The 19,337-nt window shown below is 52.1% G+C and overlaps 1 protein-coding gene across 8 annotated transcripts in view; it reads right to left on the reverse strand.

Annotated features, from left to right (window-relative positions):
• Positions 1-13,238: 13,238 nt before the first annotated feature.
• The window catches only part of FHDC1 (FH2 domain containing 1), a 38,989-nt gene continuing 32,890 nt past the window's right edge, over positions 13,239-19,337 (reverse strand). For all 8 annotated transcript variants that reach the window (XM_084768907.1, XM_084768904.1, XM_084768906.1 and 5 more), the window contains 2 exons: positions 17,818-17,982; positions 13,239-15,740 (listed from right to left, as the gene is read on the reverse strand). In XM_084768907.1, coding sequence (XP_084625033.1) covers positions 13,677-15,740; positions 17,818-17,982 — 2,229 coding nt within the window. In that variant the 3' untranslated portion in view covers positions 13,239-13,676. The remainder of the gene's footprint in view (positions 15,741-17,817; positions 17,983-19,337) is intronic.

Raw genomic sequence — 19,337 nt, forward strand, 5'->3', positions numbered from 1 at the left:
AGAAGCTGTGCAGATTTGCAGCTCTGTCTACCTGGCTGTGTGGACCTGCTGGTCAGGGGACAGAGGACAGATTCAGAGGAAACAAACAAGCCAAGCTGAGGGAAGGGGAAGGGCCAGAGACCTTCAGGCACCACAGCCTCCTCCACTCTCACCTGAGCCACAAAGCCTGAAAGGCCAGTTTGGTGAATGGGTGGAGAAGAAAGATTTCTCCTCAGCTAAGGGAAGGTTGAAGCCAACAGGAAGAGGTTCGCTGAGGCTCCATTCCGCGTGGGGATGTCCAGACGGGCCTTCTCATTTCTATTCCTTTCTTCCAGGCTGAAGTCACAGTTTCATCTTTACTGGGACCTGTGTGCAGAGTTAGTTGCAAAGCGGCTCTTTGGCTGGCAAGCTATCACAGAGCTCCCTTGCCTGGGGCTGTGTCTAAGATCTGTGCTGGCCTCTGTCCTGAGGGGGTGTGTGTTAGGGGCTGAAGCAGGGGGCCTACATGGCCTTCTCTGGGTCTAGGTGAGATATGTCCTACATCCCCCCAGCAAGATGGGACACCTGAACAGGGACCTTCTCTCATCTCTGGACAGCATTGCCTATGGTTGTTTTCTTCCAGGCACTGGAGACCCTACCCCTGACAGAAAGGTACCTCTCTGGCTTGCAGAGCTCTGTTTCTCAGCCGTCCCTATCCAGTTACCTCAGATGTGTCAATTCTCAGGACACCCCACAGTATGCATTTCTGCCCCCTTGCGTGAGCGTGTGTGAAGTGCTGACTCTGGGGTCCGGGACCCGTCTATCTCCTTCCTGCGCACCCACCTCAGCAGCCTCAGGCGGCAGCGCCACCTCCCACTCCCCACACTGAGGCAGAACCGCAGCCTGGCCCAGCTGTCTCTGCTCATCATGACTTCAGACTACCCCGAAACGTGCCAACTTGCCTTCACTCTTCTGGTCCCATTCAGTGAGCCCCTGGCCTCGGATACGGCCCACGATTCTCCTGTTCCTTCCATTCCTTCTAGGCTTTGAACTTCGCAATCCAGAAGCACCTGAGGCTGCGCTGCTTAGAGCACCTTCTTTCACCTGTTACCTTCCTGACAGACTCAACCCTCACATAGCTGGCGATTAGTCCCCATCTCTGCCCGAATGAGCACTGTTCTCTCTCTCTGTGTTTTGGTTTGGTTTTTGGAGACAGGGTTTCTCTGTGTAGCCCTGGATATCTGGTTGGAACTCACTCTGTAGACCAGGCTGGCCTGGCACTCACAGAGATCCCCCTGCCTCTGCCTCCTGAGTGCTGGGATTAAAGGCAGTTTTGGGTTTTTTTTTCTTTGTCTCTTAACTCTCCTTGCACTGTGCTTTGCTGTCTTGTCCCTCCCTTGCCGTACAGGGATTCCAGCAAATCTCTGGACGTCTGGTGTGGGCTCAGGCCCAGCTTGACACTGATGCTCAGTGCAAGAGAATGAAGAGTTGGGAGGAAGAGGAGGGGCCTAGGGTAGATGCTGGACTTAGGTCAGAACTTGTCCTAGTGGTACCTGCAGGTCGGAGGCGCCCCATTCTCCCTCCTGCCTGAGTGGACCAGCAGCCTCCGAGAGAGCCCCTCAGTGCCACTTCTAAGCCTTTCCTGCCCCGAACTAGTCCCTGCTGACCCTGTGGCAGCCTCTGATTTGTTTGTCCCAGCTCAAGTATCCTTCTTAACACACTGCTTCACTGGCTCTGTCTGAGGCCTGGTGGAGCACAGCTGTGGTTGGGGGAAGCACTGGACTGGTCCTAGAAGGGTCCATGATCTGGGAGGGGGAGCTACACTACCTCGACGTAGTAACTTGAATCACACCTGTTTATAAACCATTACATGGCCTAAGGGGACTGCAGCTTGGCTTTTGGTCTGGTGCGCTTTAAGTTTGTTTATACACCGTGGCTCTTAAATAAGGCCCAAGCAATTAAAGCATGCGCCTTTTGCAGAGAACCGAGCAGCCCAGCGATGGCTCTCGTTCAGCAAGCCCTTTGCCTGACTCTGCCACCCAGTGCAGTGGCTTCAGCTACCACTGACCCCAGGCCACCAGGCAGTGCTTGGTGACAATGACTGTAACTCCGCTTAATGAGGTCCTCCCTTGCAGGCCCTTGGAGGAGAGTGTGGTATGTTCACTGTGGCCCTGTGTGCCATGGTGTGTGGTCTTGTAAAACAGGTAGATGTCTAGTCGTAGGAGGATGGGTGAGAACAGTGAGTCGTCACACACAAAGGGACTCTGCATCAGTGAGAGTTAGCCGGCAGCTGCACACACAGCAAGCAGATCATAGAGACATGCAGAACGAAGGAGTGGGGGAGTGTCGGTAGCACCCTACCATTTATGGAAAACTCTTAGGGTTCTCTTTTTTGTACCCGGACTCCTAGGTTGTCTAAGCTGGCCTTGAACTTGTGCCCCTCCTGCCTCTGCCTCCAAAGGGCTGGAATTATAGGAATGTGCCATCATGCCTGACTCATGTACATGAATTATGAAAACAAAAACAAAAAACCCAAACTGTGCTACGTGACTTTCAAGAGTAGTATCTATATGGAAACGGAGAGGCATACTCACTCTTGCCCATAAACACACACAATATCTAAGGACCGGTATCAAATACAGTGTGGTCGGTACCTGCTGGGGAAAGGGTGGGTGGTGGTGGAGACTAGAGGCAAAGGGTAAAAATGCAGTGCTACCCACTTGAAAGGGCTTTGCACAACCTGGTCATAACTGCACACCACAGCCAGCGTCATTCCCCGCTGTCACGGTATCACACAAAACAAGGCCATACACTTCCAGCCACCCAGCCTGAGAGACCTGAGCTTCTCAGGGGCAAGGCAATTTGACTCTCATTTGTAGAGGTCTTTCGAATGACTTCACTCAAGCCCCCACGCGCAAGGGCTAAGACTCTCAAAGCTTAGAGGGCAGAAAAGCTGCTCCATCCATCCATAGCAGTGACAGGAGGAAAGATTCACTCTAGCCCCCTCTGCCACTTCCTGTCCCACCCAGACTCTGCCAGGCTCCGTTTTCCAATGTTCCCTCTTGTTTGTTTGAAGGGCTTGGCTGTGTTTGTCTTAGCACACGGGCACCCAATCTGAAGCAGCGCCCTGTGCCGGCGTGCGTGCCGTTCAGTGGGAAGGTCTCCTAGTGAGTGCGGAGGCCCTGTCCTGTGCTGTCAGTGTTGTTGGGTGTTTTCCTCTTTCCAGGACAACGGCCTCAAAGCTCCGATGAGCTCATGCTCACTGGACAGGTGAGAGCAGAGCCCAGGCTTCAGTGGGAGGGACCCTGCTGGAGGCTATGATGTCACCATGGCACTGGGGCAGAAGAAGGTATTGAAGGGACCACGTTTTCCCACAGCCTGTTGGGCATTCACCGGCTCTAATGGCAGCAGAGCCAGAACCCTTGGCCTGTGTGGGCACACTGTGCTGATGTCAACAGTTTGCCAGGACCACAGGTCCATAAAGCTGCTGACAGAAGAGCTGCACAGGTATCAGCGTGGGCCCTGGTCAGGGTTTATGATTGTCATTTTCTAGCAGATGGTATAGAACAGTAAGTCCTCAGAAGAGCAGCTTCCAGAATGGATTTCTATTCCTAGCGTCCCCCAAGTCCTTTGTGAATCATTTGTTACTGTGTTGTTGTTGTTAAACCACAGTGTATATATATATATACACATAGGGGGAAATTGCACATCTCAAAAGAATACATTTTCAGCATCTACATATGCCCACGGAATCAGCACTCAGTGTTCCCAGACCACAGAAGCCCCTCCCACCTGTCCCTTTCACGTGACTACTTTACCCTCCAACGGGCAGCTATGCTTCTAACACAACAGATGGGCACCATCTGTTGTGTGTGTGTGTGTGTGTGTGTGTGTGTGTGTGTGTGTGTGTCTGTGTATTCGTGCATGTGTGCGCTTGCACGCTGCAGGTTCATGTGTGCCTGCATATGGAAGTCAGACTCCAGCATCATCCTCTACCCTGTCCATCTTATTTGGGAGGAGGGGACAGGATCTCTCACTAAGTCTGAAGCTCGTCCATTGACTACACTGACTGGCCAGTACGTGTCAGGGGCTCTATCTGTCTTTGTCTCCCCAGAACTGGGATTATAGGCCTTTCTTGCCTCGTTTGGCTTTTTGACATGGGTGTTAGGGATCCGAACTCTGGCCCTCATGCTTGTACATCAAGCACTTTACCCAGTGAGCCGTCTCCCTAGCTACCTCTTGCCTCAGTTTTGACTTTATGAACATCAGGGGCAGAGAAGTTAGCAGCCGAGAAAACCTGCACCGGCTGACTCGGCTGCAGGCTGCCAAGCTAGCACAGGCTCAAGGGCACATCCTTTTTAAGCCCTTTACTGACACGGGTGAGACAGATGTGCCACTAGTTCTGTTTGTGGCCAGGCAGAGATCCAATCGTCTGGAAGAAATCTCTGGAGAAGGTCAATTTAGCAGCCAGCAGAATGAAAAGGAAACAAGTCAGCAGCATTTGTCTCCCACTGGCTCTTCGTCTTCAAGTTAAATCCATGGCAGAGTGTCAGTGCATTTGGAAAGAACACCCTGTGGCCAAAGGCACCACCCAGTTCTGATCTGCACATATCACTCAAAATCAAAGCCCCTTTGAAATGAGCTGCCTTGTCCCCACTGCACTCTAAGTGAGATAGACAAGGGGCCAGCCACATTCCCAACCTGCTGCTGCTGAGGCTTGAGGGGAAACGAGTGACTGGCTTAGTGACCAGGCCCCCCCAACCCCCAACCCCCCACCCCGCATTGAGTTGGCAGCAATCCAGATGATCAGCAGGGGACCCAGGCTCACCCTGGACCACCTACACCCAAGCACTAGCCAGTGGCCGCAGCAATTTGCTGAGTACCCTGGGCCATGCCGGAGGAGGGAGTCTGCATGGACAGGACAGGCATGGCACAGGCTTGAGACATAGACTCCCTCCCCACGCTGAGGCCTCTGGAGGAAAGTGTCCCTGTGATGTGGCCCTTGAATGTGAAAGACGGTCACTGGGAACATGACCGTTTGGGTGTGGTTAGCCACACATGAGAAGCAGTGGTTTGCTGTGCTCAAGTCACTCTTCGAATTCCTTCTGGAAGTTCTCTGCACGTAGATGACAAGCCAGGGTCCTTTCCTCTTAGGAGTTGTTTCTCTTTTGTGAAAAAGAGTGGCATAAGCTATTTAAGTCCCATTGCTTTAAAAAACAAAACAAAACAATGTCCTCGTGAAGGTGCTGAGACCCGACCAGTCACAAAGTGCTCAGTAAATAGTCACAAGTCGGACTTTCCTAAGCGCCAAGTCACCGTTGACTCAGCAGCTTCTGTGCCCCACACTGGTTCCGTTGTATTAATTGCCTCAGAAGGTAGGCTCCCGAGGCCTTTCTTAGTTTACACACAAGAAACTTAGGGGACCCAGCTAGAAAACAGCAAGGTTGGGGTTTGAGCCTAGGCACCTGGCTCCAGTGGCCATGTTCTCTGCACAAAGGCTGAGATGAGCAAGCGAGCTTTGCACTCTGGGTAAAAGCCGGCAGGGTGACATGAACCAGGAAGTAAAGAAGACGGACTCAACATCCCTGTCACTCTTACAAGAGGCTGTCCATCAGCATCCAAGTACCACAGCCCTGGAGGGGGGGTGGGGCAGGGCACTTGGCAATCCCTGAGACTTCCCTTCATTGGACAACAAGAAAACCCATTTAAAGAGGATAGGTAACTGGCCCTGGACTAACTGGTATGAAAAGAGAGGAGCATCTCATGAGTCCTTGGCCAGTATCCTACAGCCTTCCTCTTTGCCAGTGGCCCTGAAGTCTCTCCCCAACCCCACCCCACCCCACCCGACCCCACCCTCTGCCTTACTTCTTTGCAACAGGGCTGGAAGGTTTGATGTAGGCAGATACACCACAGCAGAGCTGTGAGAAGGCAGCAGGTGACCCTGGAATGACTTACAGGGCCCCAGAGATGAGGCCTCTTATGCCTCGTGATCATAATGAACTTGCTGACTTTGAGGGTGAACTCTTGTCACACTTTGTTCCTTTGACCTCTCCTGACACCGCACAGTGCTCACTGCACGTAGAGGGCACCTTGCTCCCTCGTAGATGTTGGGCAAACATTGCCCAGGAAAGAGAAGGACTCCAGGAGATCTGGATAGGAGGAAACCTCCTGAAGACTTTGGCCTCTAGGATGAGATCATGGGCTTTAGAAGCAAATGTATTTTATAGATCCAATAAATGTGACACAACCTGGGTATTATGTATGGTCAGGTGTCGTGATACTCTGCCTTGAATTTTCCGCTGGAAGAGGAAGCAAAAATAAGACCTATTTCAGGTCAGTGGCCTGCCCAAGGGATCATGGTGTCACATGGGGCAGTGACGGAGCCTGCTAGCCTGTGTGCCTGCCACAGGGAAGTCTCTCAAGACTTCTTCATCCTGCAGGCATAGATGGAGCCAGCCTGCCTCACTCATCCCCAGTAGGGCACTCTCCCAGTGGAGATGTCACATCTGGGCTCTGACCTGGTATCAATGGCAGACAATCCTGCTTCAAGATAGTCGTGTGCTGTGGGGCTGCTCTGAGGCTTCTCAAAGCTTGGTTCTCAAGCGGAGATGCCCAGCACAGTTCGCCAGTGTCATGCAACTACTAAACAGCAGTGCTGACTGGAGCCAAATGCCGGCGAGAGCAGGCGGTTCCATGAGGTACAGGGCTGACAGTGGTGATCAGGAGCATCTCCTCAAGTACATGTGAAGGTACTGGGAGGGACAGCTGTGTCCCTTGCATGGGAAAATGCCCTTCGGGGACTTCTAGGTCAAATCAGTTATTGAGTCAAGGACAGTCCTTCCACAGGGCTGGAGCATTTCAGTAGAGGGGGCACAGAAGTCTCTCGCTTAGCGAGGGGGACGTGCAGCTTCGGTGTTCACCTGAAGAGTTGTCATCTTTGGAATGACACAGAATAAGATGACTCTTCTACTCAGTTCTTCCTCTCTCGGTTTGAATGATTTTAGTAGCCTTGGCTATGTATCCGTAGACATGTTGACCAGTCTGTGTCATTCTCTGTCATACCTGGCCTCGGTGAGTATCCTTCTTGGAAGGCAGGTCCCCAGGCTGAAGACAGTGTCCAGACATGGACAGACCAGATGACCTTACCTTGGTACTATGGCTCCTTGAGAGTGGCCAAAGGCAGTGTTTTGGTGGCCATCTGGCTCACAGAATTCCTCTGTTGATAAGCGGGCTTTCCTGCTCAGTGGCTGGGACATTTGCAAAGCCGTACACTTTTGGGGGGTGGGGGGGGAACAAACTGCAGCTAGGGTTCAGTGATCTGAGCTACTGAAGATAAGAGGGGCTTGAGAGAGCGCTATGAGCAATCAGGCCTGTGAGCCAGCTGCTTGCCTAGCAACTCCAACTCCTATTGTATTGAAGTGGATCTTGAACTTGGGAGTAGGAGGTCCTGTGGGGGTGGGGGGCGGTTCTGTTGTCTGTCTCTCAGCCCAGTGAAGAAGCCTGCCCTGCAGGCAGCCCACTGCTTTCCTCTCCTCCCCAGAGATGAGTCAGCTGCTGGGAAGAAGCACTTAGGCCTTGGGAAACAAGGAGATAGCCCTGACCGGTGAGCTGCAGCTCAAAGGGGGTACTGTTTGCTTTTGCTGGAGCAGTTTCCGAAGCTGCCTCAGCATTTTCACCCACAGAGCTCAAGCCTGTCTCTAGTGCTTGCCCATATAATGGCTGTCCCTGAAAGAACTGAGACTCGCTGTGTCCTGTCCTCGGGCCTTCTCAGACCAGTGATGACAGGTGAAGTACCATAAGTGACAGCTGTGGGAAGAGGTTGGTCTATGCTTCTGCTCAGGGCTGAGGGCTGTCTGCCTCCATACCCGTCTCCTTGTGCACTGAATGGTTGCAGAGAACACGTAGGGTTTATGCAGGATGCAAAGTCGGCACCTTGGAGAGCTGTGCCCACCCTCCATCCTGTGAGTAAGATCAGCAAGGATGCTGGCCTGCCTGGCTCCAGGGATGCACGCAAGAGGGAAGACGCCACAGCCCCTACTCACCCCGGCCTCGGTGGGTATCCTTCTTGGTAGGCAGGTCGCCAGGCTGAAGACAGTGTCCAGACATGGACAGACCAGATGACCTTACCTTGGTACTATGGCTCCATGAGAGTGGCCAAAGGTAGTGTTTCGGTGGCCATCTGGCTCACAGAATTCCTCTGTTGATAAGCCGTCAAAGAATCCTGTCAAAGTAGCCCAAGGTTGTGGAACACTCCAGCACCTGGGATGCCAGGCAATAAAGTCCCCAAGAGTACCTTCACTAACAGCCTTATTGTGAGCACTCAAGAAGTGCTTGGCAAGGTTCAACATGTCTTAGCAGTGCTGCTTCCTATGAGCTGGTCTTTCTAAAGGCCTGCCGCTGCAAGCCGGAGTGAAGTGTCACTTCCTGCGCTTTCTGGAGTGGTCCTCACGGAAGTGGAAGCACTAAGGCTGCAATGGCTGAAAGCTCCAGATTCAAAGGTCAAGTATGCAGGATTTGCCTGGAGAGTGAGGCACCTGCAATGACCAACACAGGCTCCCGGAGTGACCAACTGACCAACTTAACCTCCTCATCCTGGAGGCGATGCCCCAGAGGGACGACACAGGCATTTAGACTAAAGCAGAGAAGCCAGGTAGCCTCCCAGCCTGCCTCAGTGGCAGGATGAATAGCGAACCACTGGGAAGTTGTTGAATCAAAACTGGGAGCACCTTAGGAAGATCCTGACTCAGTGGTTTGGGGGTGGGTCTGAGAATCATTGACCCCAATGATCCTGTTGTTCATAGGAGTCCGCTACACAGCTGGTACTGCTGGGTGCCTAAATGGCTTTGGTTTGAAAGGCTCCAAGGAGAACTCACTGTCTGCATGGAACATCCTATCTGTCACCAAGGCTGCCTACTTGCTTAGCTACCAGCTGGCACCACTGGCTACCTTCATACCATCCTTGCCACCTCCCTGAGGGTATCCAGGCAGCAAGTGGCTGAAGCCAGCCTTCTTTCTAGAAAATGGAAAACAGGGAGCAATCTCCTTTCTGAGAGCGGCCAGTGTAAGCCTCATCAAGAACAGGCGAAAGGAAGTCGCAGACACAGAAGTGGCCCTGTTTCCTGGGGCTGGCCTAGAAGACAGTTGCACTTCTGCCTGGCCCTGCATTTGCCCTGAGGGGACTAACTTTGAGTTGAGAAGCTAGTTCACTGGTTTCTTGTTCCCTCAGGTCACAGTGCCTTCGCCACTACCTGCTGTTAAGAAATCAGGGAGGAATGCTCCTGACACCCCTGGAATGCTGTACTTTGACCCAAGAAACGATGCTATTAGTGGGGTTCTCTTTTTATGGCATGTTATAACCACAGCCTTCTTATAGATGACATCAGAGTCCATGCAAGTTACTATAACAAGAACAGCACACACCAAAAATACTTATAAAGGACAGAACTTTATTTCTCATAGAGAATACAGAGGCTACAAAGTCCAAGGTCAAGAAACCAGAAAATCCTGCTTCCTGGTTCATGATGGCTCCTTCTCACTTGGTGGAAGGCTCTCCTATAAGTGCACTAACCCTATTCACAAAAGTTCCACCCTCACACTAAGCATTTCCCAGAGGCCTTAGCTCCTAACACTACCATCTTGGCTTCCACCAGATGGAGTGAGTAGAGGCAGAGGGCTGACACAAGCATTCAGACTAGATAGGAGAAGGACTGTTTTGGGTAACTGCTTCTGGGGTGAGACACGGTTACCAAGGGAAGGTGCATTCCCAAACTCCCCAAATAAAACCCAGATAAACTTTGAATCTATTACCACCCACTTGCAGGTGAGACACTGTCTGCACGATCTGGCCCATGGGAATATCTGAGGAGGCCTGGGACCATGTTCTAAGCTCCCCACATGAACCCAACAATGGGGACTTCTAGCAGACTCCCTCATTGAAAAGTCCAGCCCCTTCACCCCAGAAGCTGGTGGCATGGATGCCAGGCTCCCTGACGGTGCAGCCACAGGTCCAGGCATGGACAGACTGGCTAACAAAGACCATGATGATCTTTGGCTGCAGTCAGAGTTCTGAGCTGGAAGACAAGAAGCCATTGGAGGCTACTCTTGTTTCCACTGAGGTGGCCCAGTGAAGAGTGGCATATGCTAACTGGAAGACATTGGGCATGGCTAAGCCCCCAGGAAAGGTTGCTCAGGGTTATGTGTTCAGTTGTGCCACATTCCTGGGATACCACAGTCTTGCCCTCTACAGGCTCTGAGCTACACAACCTTACCCTGTGGATGCTAAGTATGGTGACTGCAGACCCACTATGCTCACAGCCCACATCCTTCTAAGAAGCACTTGCTGAGTGTCCAGATGCATGTTCCTTACTCAGATCTTATAATGTTTAATACTTATGTTTTAATCATGAATTGAACATGAGCAAAAGTATAATGAGAAATTAAGGAAAATGTTTCAATGAAAATTTTCTACATTTACAAAATGGAGTCCTTGCCCTGCCCTGAGGACACGGGAGCAGGAGAGCTGGCCCTGCCCTGAGGACACAGGAGCTGGAGAGCTGGCCCTGCCATGATGACATGGGGGTGGGAGAGTGGGCCCTGCCCTGAGGACAAGAGAGCGGGCCCTGATCCAGGGCTCTGAGTGGACCTCACCCCAACATCTACCGCATGTATGACCTGCTGGAACACATGAAGGGGCTAGACCTGCAGATTCAAAGATTAAGAATCTTCTTGACACATGGCAACAATGGGATATCCAACAGCAGTCCCGGTGAGGATCCAGTAACGATAGTGTAGGCCTCAAAACAGACCCATGACTCACTCGTAGCAATGAACATTTGAAAGTAAACATACGTGGACAAAAGGCTATACTGCTTGATACACTACAGCTTCTGTGACAAGATTTTTTGTTCATCTGTCCATTTTATTTTACTGGGGGGAAGAGAGGGGTTTTGATGCATGATGTGTAAATCATAGACATTCAATAAAAGTAAAATATATAAAATAAAATAAATCTGGATCCATGATTTAAAAAAACAAAACAAAACAAAATGGAGTCCTTGCCGAGGGACAGACCTAGGGGAAGGACACTGCATATTTGAAAGCAGATGTTCGTGAGTTTGTACACTGCAGAAAGGTCACTAATAGTTCTCCTGAAATGATCCAGGGCCTCCCATCTTAACCCGTGGATGTGCAGAATCTCGGATGCTGATGCTCACATGCATCTCTCTGGCCTGCTCCCAGACAGAGCAGCCAGGACTACAGCATGATATAAACCTGAGGTATGAGGTACCATCTACCAACAATGCTCCTTTCTTCTTTTAAATATGCACCCACAGTGCAATTCAAACTCAACACTTCCCTTCCTCCCTCAGCTCGTTCCTGAGCCAGGCACAGAAATGAGCTGTGATTTCCCAATGAGTGTCCCGATTCAAACGCGACACATGGGGACAGATCCGGACTTGCCAGCCCCATGGAGATCACACAAAGCCTGACCCTGCGTGGAATGAAAGCTCCAAGGAGCATCACGCGTTCCAGTGATGGCTTGTGAGATAAACCTGTGCCTGGATCCCTGTGGGCCAGCAGCAAAGCCCAGCCCCCAAGCCCTCAGTTATGTGTGCATTGTATGGAGCCAACACCAAGTCACAAGAGCCTTTATTATGACTCTTGAGCCTTTGGAAGGCCAGCCTGTCAAATCCCAGCCCCCTCCCCCACTTCTTCCTGCACCTCACCTTCTTTCTGGGAAAGAAATTAAACACCTTCCTACCAGGTCAGCTAAGACACACGCACAAAGGTAAAAACATAGCTTTAACTCCTACAAACAGCCTTATTAAACTACTGGCTCCATGATGCACACAGAAATGGACCTTTAAATGCATTCAGTTCACCCTCAACACGTGGAGAAACATATTTATTTCTCGGCTGCATAGACTATTCTTCCAGACTTACTGTTTATAAAAGGTAATGAGAGAGAGTGACTGCCTGTCCACATAGACGCGCACAGGGCCAGAGATACCACCACTTTTGCAAAGCAGGTTGCCGATGTGGTCCGAGAGCACCACAGTAACAGGCTCTCTGGAGCAGCCCTGGAGCCTCATCCTCTGCTGAGGGTCCTAGAAGCTGCTCCAGGTGCAGATGTGGGACCACTGAGATGCTGGGTCACTGGAGACCATTGTGGAGGCTGCGGCTCACTTCTGTGGACCAGGAGACAGACAACGTAGGGAGCGTAGATGCTTGCAATATGGGGTTGGAATTCGGGGGGAAAAAAAATGGGGCCCTGCCCCCACCTCAGTGGGTCTACTCCGCAAGCATATGCTTCCTTCACCCATTCCCACCCGCCTTTAGGCCTTCCATTTGAGAGTTTTATCTACCTGATTCTGGATGGTTCTAGAGGTCTCCCTAGCAGCCCAGACATACCTGCTCACGGCTGCTTTTTTTTTTTTAATAAGAGGCGGTGGCTGCTTTTTTGAGACAGGGTTTCTCTGTGTAGCCTTGACTGTCCCAGACTTGCTTTGTAGATCAGGCTGGCCTTGAACTCGCAGTGATCCACCTGCCTCTGCCTCCCAAGTGCTGGGATCAAAGGCGTGCGCCACCACCGCCCGGCTTGCGCAGTGCCTTGTACCTGTTATCCCAGCACTCGGGAGGCTGAGGCAGGAGGATGGGAAGTAAGACGCCAGCCTAGACTACACAGCAAGACCATCTTAAAAAGCAAAATAAAAAAACGGGTATGGGGACGGGGCACTGAAGCTCTGGGAGAAAAGAAAGCCCAGTCCACAGAAAGGGTCATTTCCTTCTCCCCCCAGAGCGAACAAAAGCGAGTGACCATCACTGTGCAAATGTAAAGCTGAACAGGAAGGAACTAAAACAGGACCCGGACTGTGGGAAACCCAGTCCCCTACACAATTAACCCATCGTCAGGGCACACTTCCCTACAGACATGGGCTCCCCAGTGCGTCTCACAGCCTTGGGCCTGCCAGCACTCACATTAGCATCTACTCACAAACGTTTAACATTCCTCCTAGTGACATAGAATCCTCACCCACCTCATGCAGTCATTCATTAGAAGAGAACCCAAGCTGGCTGGAAAGTCCTCAAGGGGACTGACTGTCTTTACCCTACAAACACCCAAGAGTTTACAGAGAGGCCACACTGCTGGCTTGGGATGGCGTATGTGTGGATGGAACCCAGAGGCTGGGGGTGGGGCCAAGAAGGTACAAACAATCTTCATATTAAGGGTAACGCCCCTTCCCCCACACCCCTGGGAGTTATTTCACTCTGAAAAAGGAACCAACTAAAACATTTTATTTTTTAGAATATTAAAAAATAAGTCTTCAATATATAAAAACTGGCCAGAAATTTTCTTTTTACTTGTTACATGAGAATTGTCATCTTACACGTCCAGATCATCACTGGATCTTTATCTTGGGGCAGGAGTTAGGGTTAGGGTCCTGAGTACGAGTGGCACGGGGTGCTGGGGCCTTGCAAAGTACTATGCAGAATAAGAATACTCTCAGCTTTGATTTCGAAGCAGAAGTCTGCACAGCAGGCTACAGATTTCCATGTGTACCTTTAGTGACGTGACCTTGAGCAGGTGGCACCAGTGAGTTGCTTGATGTGTAACAAGACATTAAAGATTGGCCTCTGTGTCCTGCCCCCAGGAGCCAGTCCTGGCAGCTAAAAAAAAAAAAATCCCAGAAGGCAGAGAAGCAAACAGGCCTCCCTCGTCATTTCTGCAGGGGCTGGAGGATCCTCCCTAGGGTGGCCCGCCCTGAGTCCTTGAGTCTGAGAGAGGATCTATCCGTAGTCCCTCTGCCCTTCAGTGGGGTTTCTGCATTGGCGCTAGAACCCCCAGCAGATTCGGGACACTTCTTGGAGGCTCGGGCGCTGCTGGCCCTCTTCAAAGTGCCACTGTCCTTGGAGGCAGAATCCTCGGGGCCACCTTTGACCCTAAGCTGACGCTGGGAGACTGTCCTGGTGATGCCAGCGCCTCGGGCCACCGGTGGAGCATCCGTTCGCATGCACCGAGACGAGGAGGCCACCGTGTTTCGAGCAAAGCTCGGGACGGGAGGAAGTGCTCGAGAGACACCTGGAGCCTGAGACGCCTTGGGCTCTTCCTTGGGGCTCTCAAGGTCTCGTGAGTTGGGGCTGTTGACCTTGTTTTCTTCGGGTTTCTGCCTGGGGATGTTTCTGAGGGGCTTGGCGCTGGGCTTCCTGAACGAGGCCCTGGGCTGCAGCGGGACGTCCTTCCCTGGCCGCCCACTGATGCTGCCACTCGAACGGGGCAGCCTGGGCTCCTCTGCCCCAGACCCACTCACGTGGGGCCTTCTGGGAGAAGTGTCGGAGGTCCCCCGCACCGAGCTCCTTCGTGATAGCAGTGTGTCTGTGCTGCTGGGTGTCTCCCGAGGGGAAGCCCTGGATGTCGGCTCTGGACGCTTCCAGGACCCAGCTCCCCTGCTGGACTTGGAGATGGGCACTACCTTGCGCATGTGCTCGGTCTCAGAGGAGTTCAAGGTTCGCACAGGCTTGGGTGCTGCTCCTTGGCTGCGTCGAGCACTGACAGGCTTTGAGGCTCCCTGTGCTGTCTCTTTGAGAGAATTTCTCTTTGGCGCTATAGTATCTTTCCCTCTGCTGGGCTTGTCCTTAGGAAGGCCACCCTGGCAGCTGAGTTCACTCTTAGTGGACTCGGGTGTAGGCACCTCCCCAGGGGGGCTAAAAGCAGGGTTGGAGGAGACCTGGCTGCTGCCTGCCTCTCCAGCCCCAGAGGACACTGAGCCATCCCCTTCCGGTTCCTCCTCCAGCTGTTCTCCAGGTCTGGAGTCAGTTCCTTCCGAGCAGTCCAGAGTCAGTGAGCAGTCCGTGGTATCTGAGACATACAACAGAGGCCTGGGATCCTTATCTTCAGTGTCGGTGACAACCACAGACACAAGAGCCTCACTGCTGGCTTCACCAGAGACCGCCCTGTCACCCTCCCCAGCTGGGCTCAGAATCTCCTGGGGGCCTGTGTCCTTGGGTGTGAGGCTGTCACCGCCGGCATCAAAGGACTGTGAGCTCCTATCCCCTGGAGACTGCAGCTTTGTAGGACAAAAGTCATTCAGAGTCAGTTGGGATGCCTCCTCCAGGCTCTTGGGACTCTGGAGGTCAAACTGAGTCAGCCCCGTGACCAATTCGTGCTCCCTAATGCCCAGATCTAATGGTAAGAGTGGGGGGCTTTGTGAGGGACCCAAGCCCACAGGTTCACTGTTCCTCTTTCGGAGAGTGCCCGCCCTGCTCCGTCCAGCCAGCGGAAAAGGAGAAGCAGGCTCCTCCGGCCAGGGTGTCGGGCGCTGACTCTGCCAAGCAGGGTGGGGATCTTTCTCCTGGTTCTTTGAGGCCTGAGGTTCACGTGTAAAGTTAGGGTCAGGGTTCTGTTGTTCCCTGGGCTCTATCCAGGCAATGGTGGGCCGAGCCTGCCGGGGACTGCTCCGGGGCAAGCTGTTGAATTTGTTGGGGTCCTCTGGACTGCCCGTGGTACTCTCCAAGAACGTCAGAAGCTCACGGTCAGCAGAGACGCCCAGGGAGAGGCGGGAGCGACGGGTGTTGGGGGGCCGATAGGAGGGGCTGGTGGGCCTGGGCTTCAGAAAGGATGGCAGGTCTTCTGTGCCCTTCTTAGCTAGCATCTGCACATCATTCTCACTGCTGCTCCTGCCAAAGCCCCCGAGGTCCCCGGTCGTCCAGGAGTGCCGCTTCTGTTCCAGTGCCTTCAACCTCTGTAGCTGCTTCTGCTCCTGTTCCTCCCGGTCATGGTTGTCCTAATAGTGTGGAGAGAAGCCAGCGTGAGAAACACAGAGCTCCTGTACCTTAATAGGCCCACTCGCTGTGAGACTTCATGAGAGATGCTTTCACAGACAGCCCTGCGACCCGCCCCGCACAGACTCCACCTTTCGCCTGCGTGCGTGTATGTGTGTAGGGTGGGGAAACTTCCTAACACAACCTAGGGATCTGGCAAAGGAGCGTGCCCGGCTTGGCTCCTACAATCTGCCTGCCATCCTCACATAATCCCTTGGCCCAGTGTCCAGCTTCCACCATGGGCTGGGATTCCATAGATGCATGCAGTCTCAGCACCAGGGAGGCCACCTAAGCCGTTGTACAGAGGCAGACACCACAGATGCCGAGAGCATGCACACAGAATCATGCGACCCAGTTGTGTGGCTCTGTCCATAAGCCTGTATAAGTCAACACACATAGCCTTATAAACAGGACATTCTATTTAACGCTGCTGCGGGTACATAAGTGAGCGCCACAGACACTGAGAGATGCCTTTCCTTGTGTTCTTGGCGTGCTCCTTGGACAAAAATAAATGAACGCATACTGAAAATGCCCTGGTGGCTCTGCCAACCACAGCCTGAAGTGGAGGTGACATTGACTCTACACTACTTATAGCTAATGCAGCGTAAGAGTTACATATGTAAGGCACAACAACAACAACAACAACAACAACAACAACAAAAAGATCTATAGATGTTTAGCACAGATACAATTTTTAAACGCTATCTTCAATTTGTGGTCGGCTGAATCTGCAGACAGAGACGGCTGCATTTGAGTCACAATTCATGAGTTTCTTTTGGCTCCTAAGGCTCATGTAATCATGTAGTTACAAAGCCACCTCAACTCTGTTGTTGTTAGCAGTTTTTATTCGACAGTAAGTCTCTTCCAGTGGGCTTTCTTTTCCAAGGTCCTGTGGAGCTCTGCCTGGGGAGTCTTGGCTCCTGCAACATTAGCCACAACCTCCTCTGGGCGCCCAAGCTCTTGGGCTTCTCATTTTAAGCTTTCACATAATAGGGGGTGGTCCAGGCCCTGCCTCTCATGACAACTGAGCTAAGAGCATCCGCAGTGGCCTCACAGGCCTGCAGTATCCAGACGGAGAGGGAGAGCCTCAGAGTCACTTTGGCTTCGGTTAACCCCCTCCTCCTCCCTCCTCCCCCCTCCCAAAGGCCTCCCACAGCTGAGCTCACTGCTTGGGCAGAAGTATGTTAACGTGGCAGCAGGCTCAGCTTCCTTCCCTCAGCTAGATAAAGACGTGGATCGGAACCCAAAGGAATTCTGAACTTGGAAGAAATGTGAACGGTTTGCTAAGAAACCCATCTATGGACAAGTCTGCATTCAAAACAGCAATAGCACGAGCCCTGGGCTGAATCAAATAAATGAGCAGGCAGGTAAGTAAATAAAATATGGTCAGCAGATGAATCGGGCGGGGTAGCTTGTCCCTCAGTGTCACCTGAAATAATGGGATCTGGGGTGCTGTGATGTTTTTATTGACGGAGAAATGCTTCATTTACTAAGGCCCAGCAACCTGGGAAATTTTCTGGCTTCTTAATTCAACTAAGGGACTACTGCCAGAATTAAGGCAGCAGGGCCCCTTAATCTTGGAGACCTTTAAGGACTTGCTAAGGATGGCTTGGTCCCCATGGTGGTGTATGGCTCTGGAAACAGGCTTGAGGAAGGCCTGTCTTCTATGGGATTCAAACCTCCTTAGAGGCTAACACTTCCTCTTAGGGCGTGGCCGAGCAAAACAGTCAAATGTGCAGGAAATGTCTGAGTCTCGCTATCATTAAGCAGTGTCAGCTAGCAAAAACGCTCCTAGGGTGTTCTGCATGATGTATGAGCAGCAAAGGCTGGAGGCCACTGTGCCAGACTCCTGATGCCACAGCAGAGCTACCTCCCACTCACCCTTGCCAAGAGCCTGGCACGCCAGCTGGCCAGACGGTCCTGAAACCAAAGAACCGATGACCATCTTCCTGCCATGGGCAGAGGACTGACTGGGTCAGTAAGCAGAAACGCATGACAATCCCAAGGACCCTGGGAACAGGCCAGCGCCACCAGCCATACCTTCACTGCTTTGTTGAACCTGGTGCAAAAATCTCTGAATATCTGGAAGCATTCGTCCAGTTTCATGGTTTCTTTGTCTTCGCAGAAAAAATCTATAAGGGTGTGAGCCTCGCACTGCAGCTCCCGTTTCCAAAGCTCCAGCTCCGCCAGCTTTTCCACCGCAAACTACAGGGGGAAAAAAAATCAAAACAGGGACACGTGTGGTAAACAGGGTCAGCTGAGGTGGACGCGCTGTCAGGGTTCGATTTCAGGTCTCTGGAAGAGGGGGAGGCGGTGGAAGGGCACTCTGAGCCAAAAGGAAAATGAGTCAACCCAAACCAAACCCCACGAGAACGAGGTGACCTCATACCTGAGACCCAGAAGCCACAACGTGAACGAAAGAAGCCGGGAGTGCAAGTGCACACTTGTGATCCCAGCATGGGGGAGATGGAAGCCGGGGGATTTAGAAGTTCAAAGCCAACTGGGTTACGTAGCAAGACCCTGTCTCTAAGGAAGTAAATATAAGAGCCGGAACCCTCCTGTAGAATGTCAGTAACCAAAAGTTCACCTTTAAGACCACTAGAAAAGTTGCCAAGGAAAACAGCTTTGTTGTCCTTAAGAAGTTCAGATGGATACATTTGTTTTCCCCTCTTCTTAAAGCAGACTCTTCCTTGGGCCAAGGCCTCGGAAGTTAACTTGTCTCGACAAGCTGCCCATGCTGCCCTGCTGAGAGGCGATCTACACTTTCTCCCAAACACACTCTACTGGGTCACTGTCCCCACTGCTCAGGATAAGATCCTGGGGTTCTCCCTGAGTCTCCCTGTATCAGAACTCCCCAGGAGATTCGGGTGGGTCCTATCCCCAGTCTCTACTTTCCTGCTTCATACCCCCCGCCGGCTCCTCTGGGTGTGTCTGTTTCTAGGACTGTCATGGATTTCAGTGCTACTTCATCAAAGTAGTGGGAGTGACAGAAGTCTGTGTGTCCCCAGCACGTTCCTAAGCCATCTAGAACAGGGTTGGTGATGTCCAAGGGTCATGGGCACAGTTCCCTGACACAGGTGAGCGACATATGGCTCAGGTCTGAGGCCATAACAAGGTGACAGTGTTGGGACTGACTGTCTGAGTTACTTCATGGGAGCCTCTCATTGCTGCCATGCGTACAAGGCTTCTATGAAGAAGGAATGTAGGAAGTATATTATTTCACGAAAGGATTCGTACATACGTAATTTTAAGAAAGTCTACCCGTGAACAAGTTCTTTTGGAGTGAGGGGCTGGGCCTAAGGTGTGGGAAAGAAAGGGGGTGGCCTGCCTTGGAGGAGGGGAGCACACAGCAGAAGTGGAAATTCCTTTCAGATGTGCCACCTCCCACCAGTCCAACCACTTTCCCCCTTAGTAAGCCTTTGCTTCAACCAGATGCAACCAGGGGTTGGTGGGAAAACTAAAAACTATTTAGGAAAGTGAATACCAAAGAGAGTAAGCATCTGAGTCAGTGGCCCAAGGCAGTGAGAGCCTTCACCGTGTGTTTTCTTCACAGAGAAGAG

The sequence above is a fragment of the Acomys minous genome (assembly GCF_964271855.1).
Source record: "Acomys minous genome assembly, chromosome: 19".
In the NCBI taxonomy this organism is placed as follows: Eukaryota; Metazoa; Chordata; class Mammalia; order Rodentia; family Muridae; genus Acomys; species Acomys minous.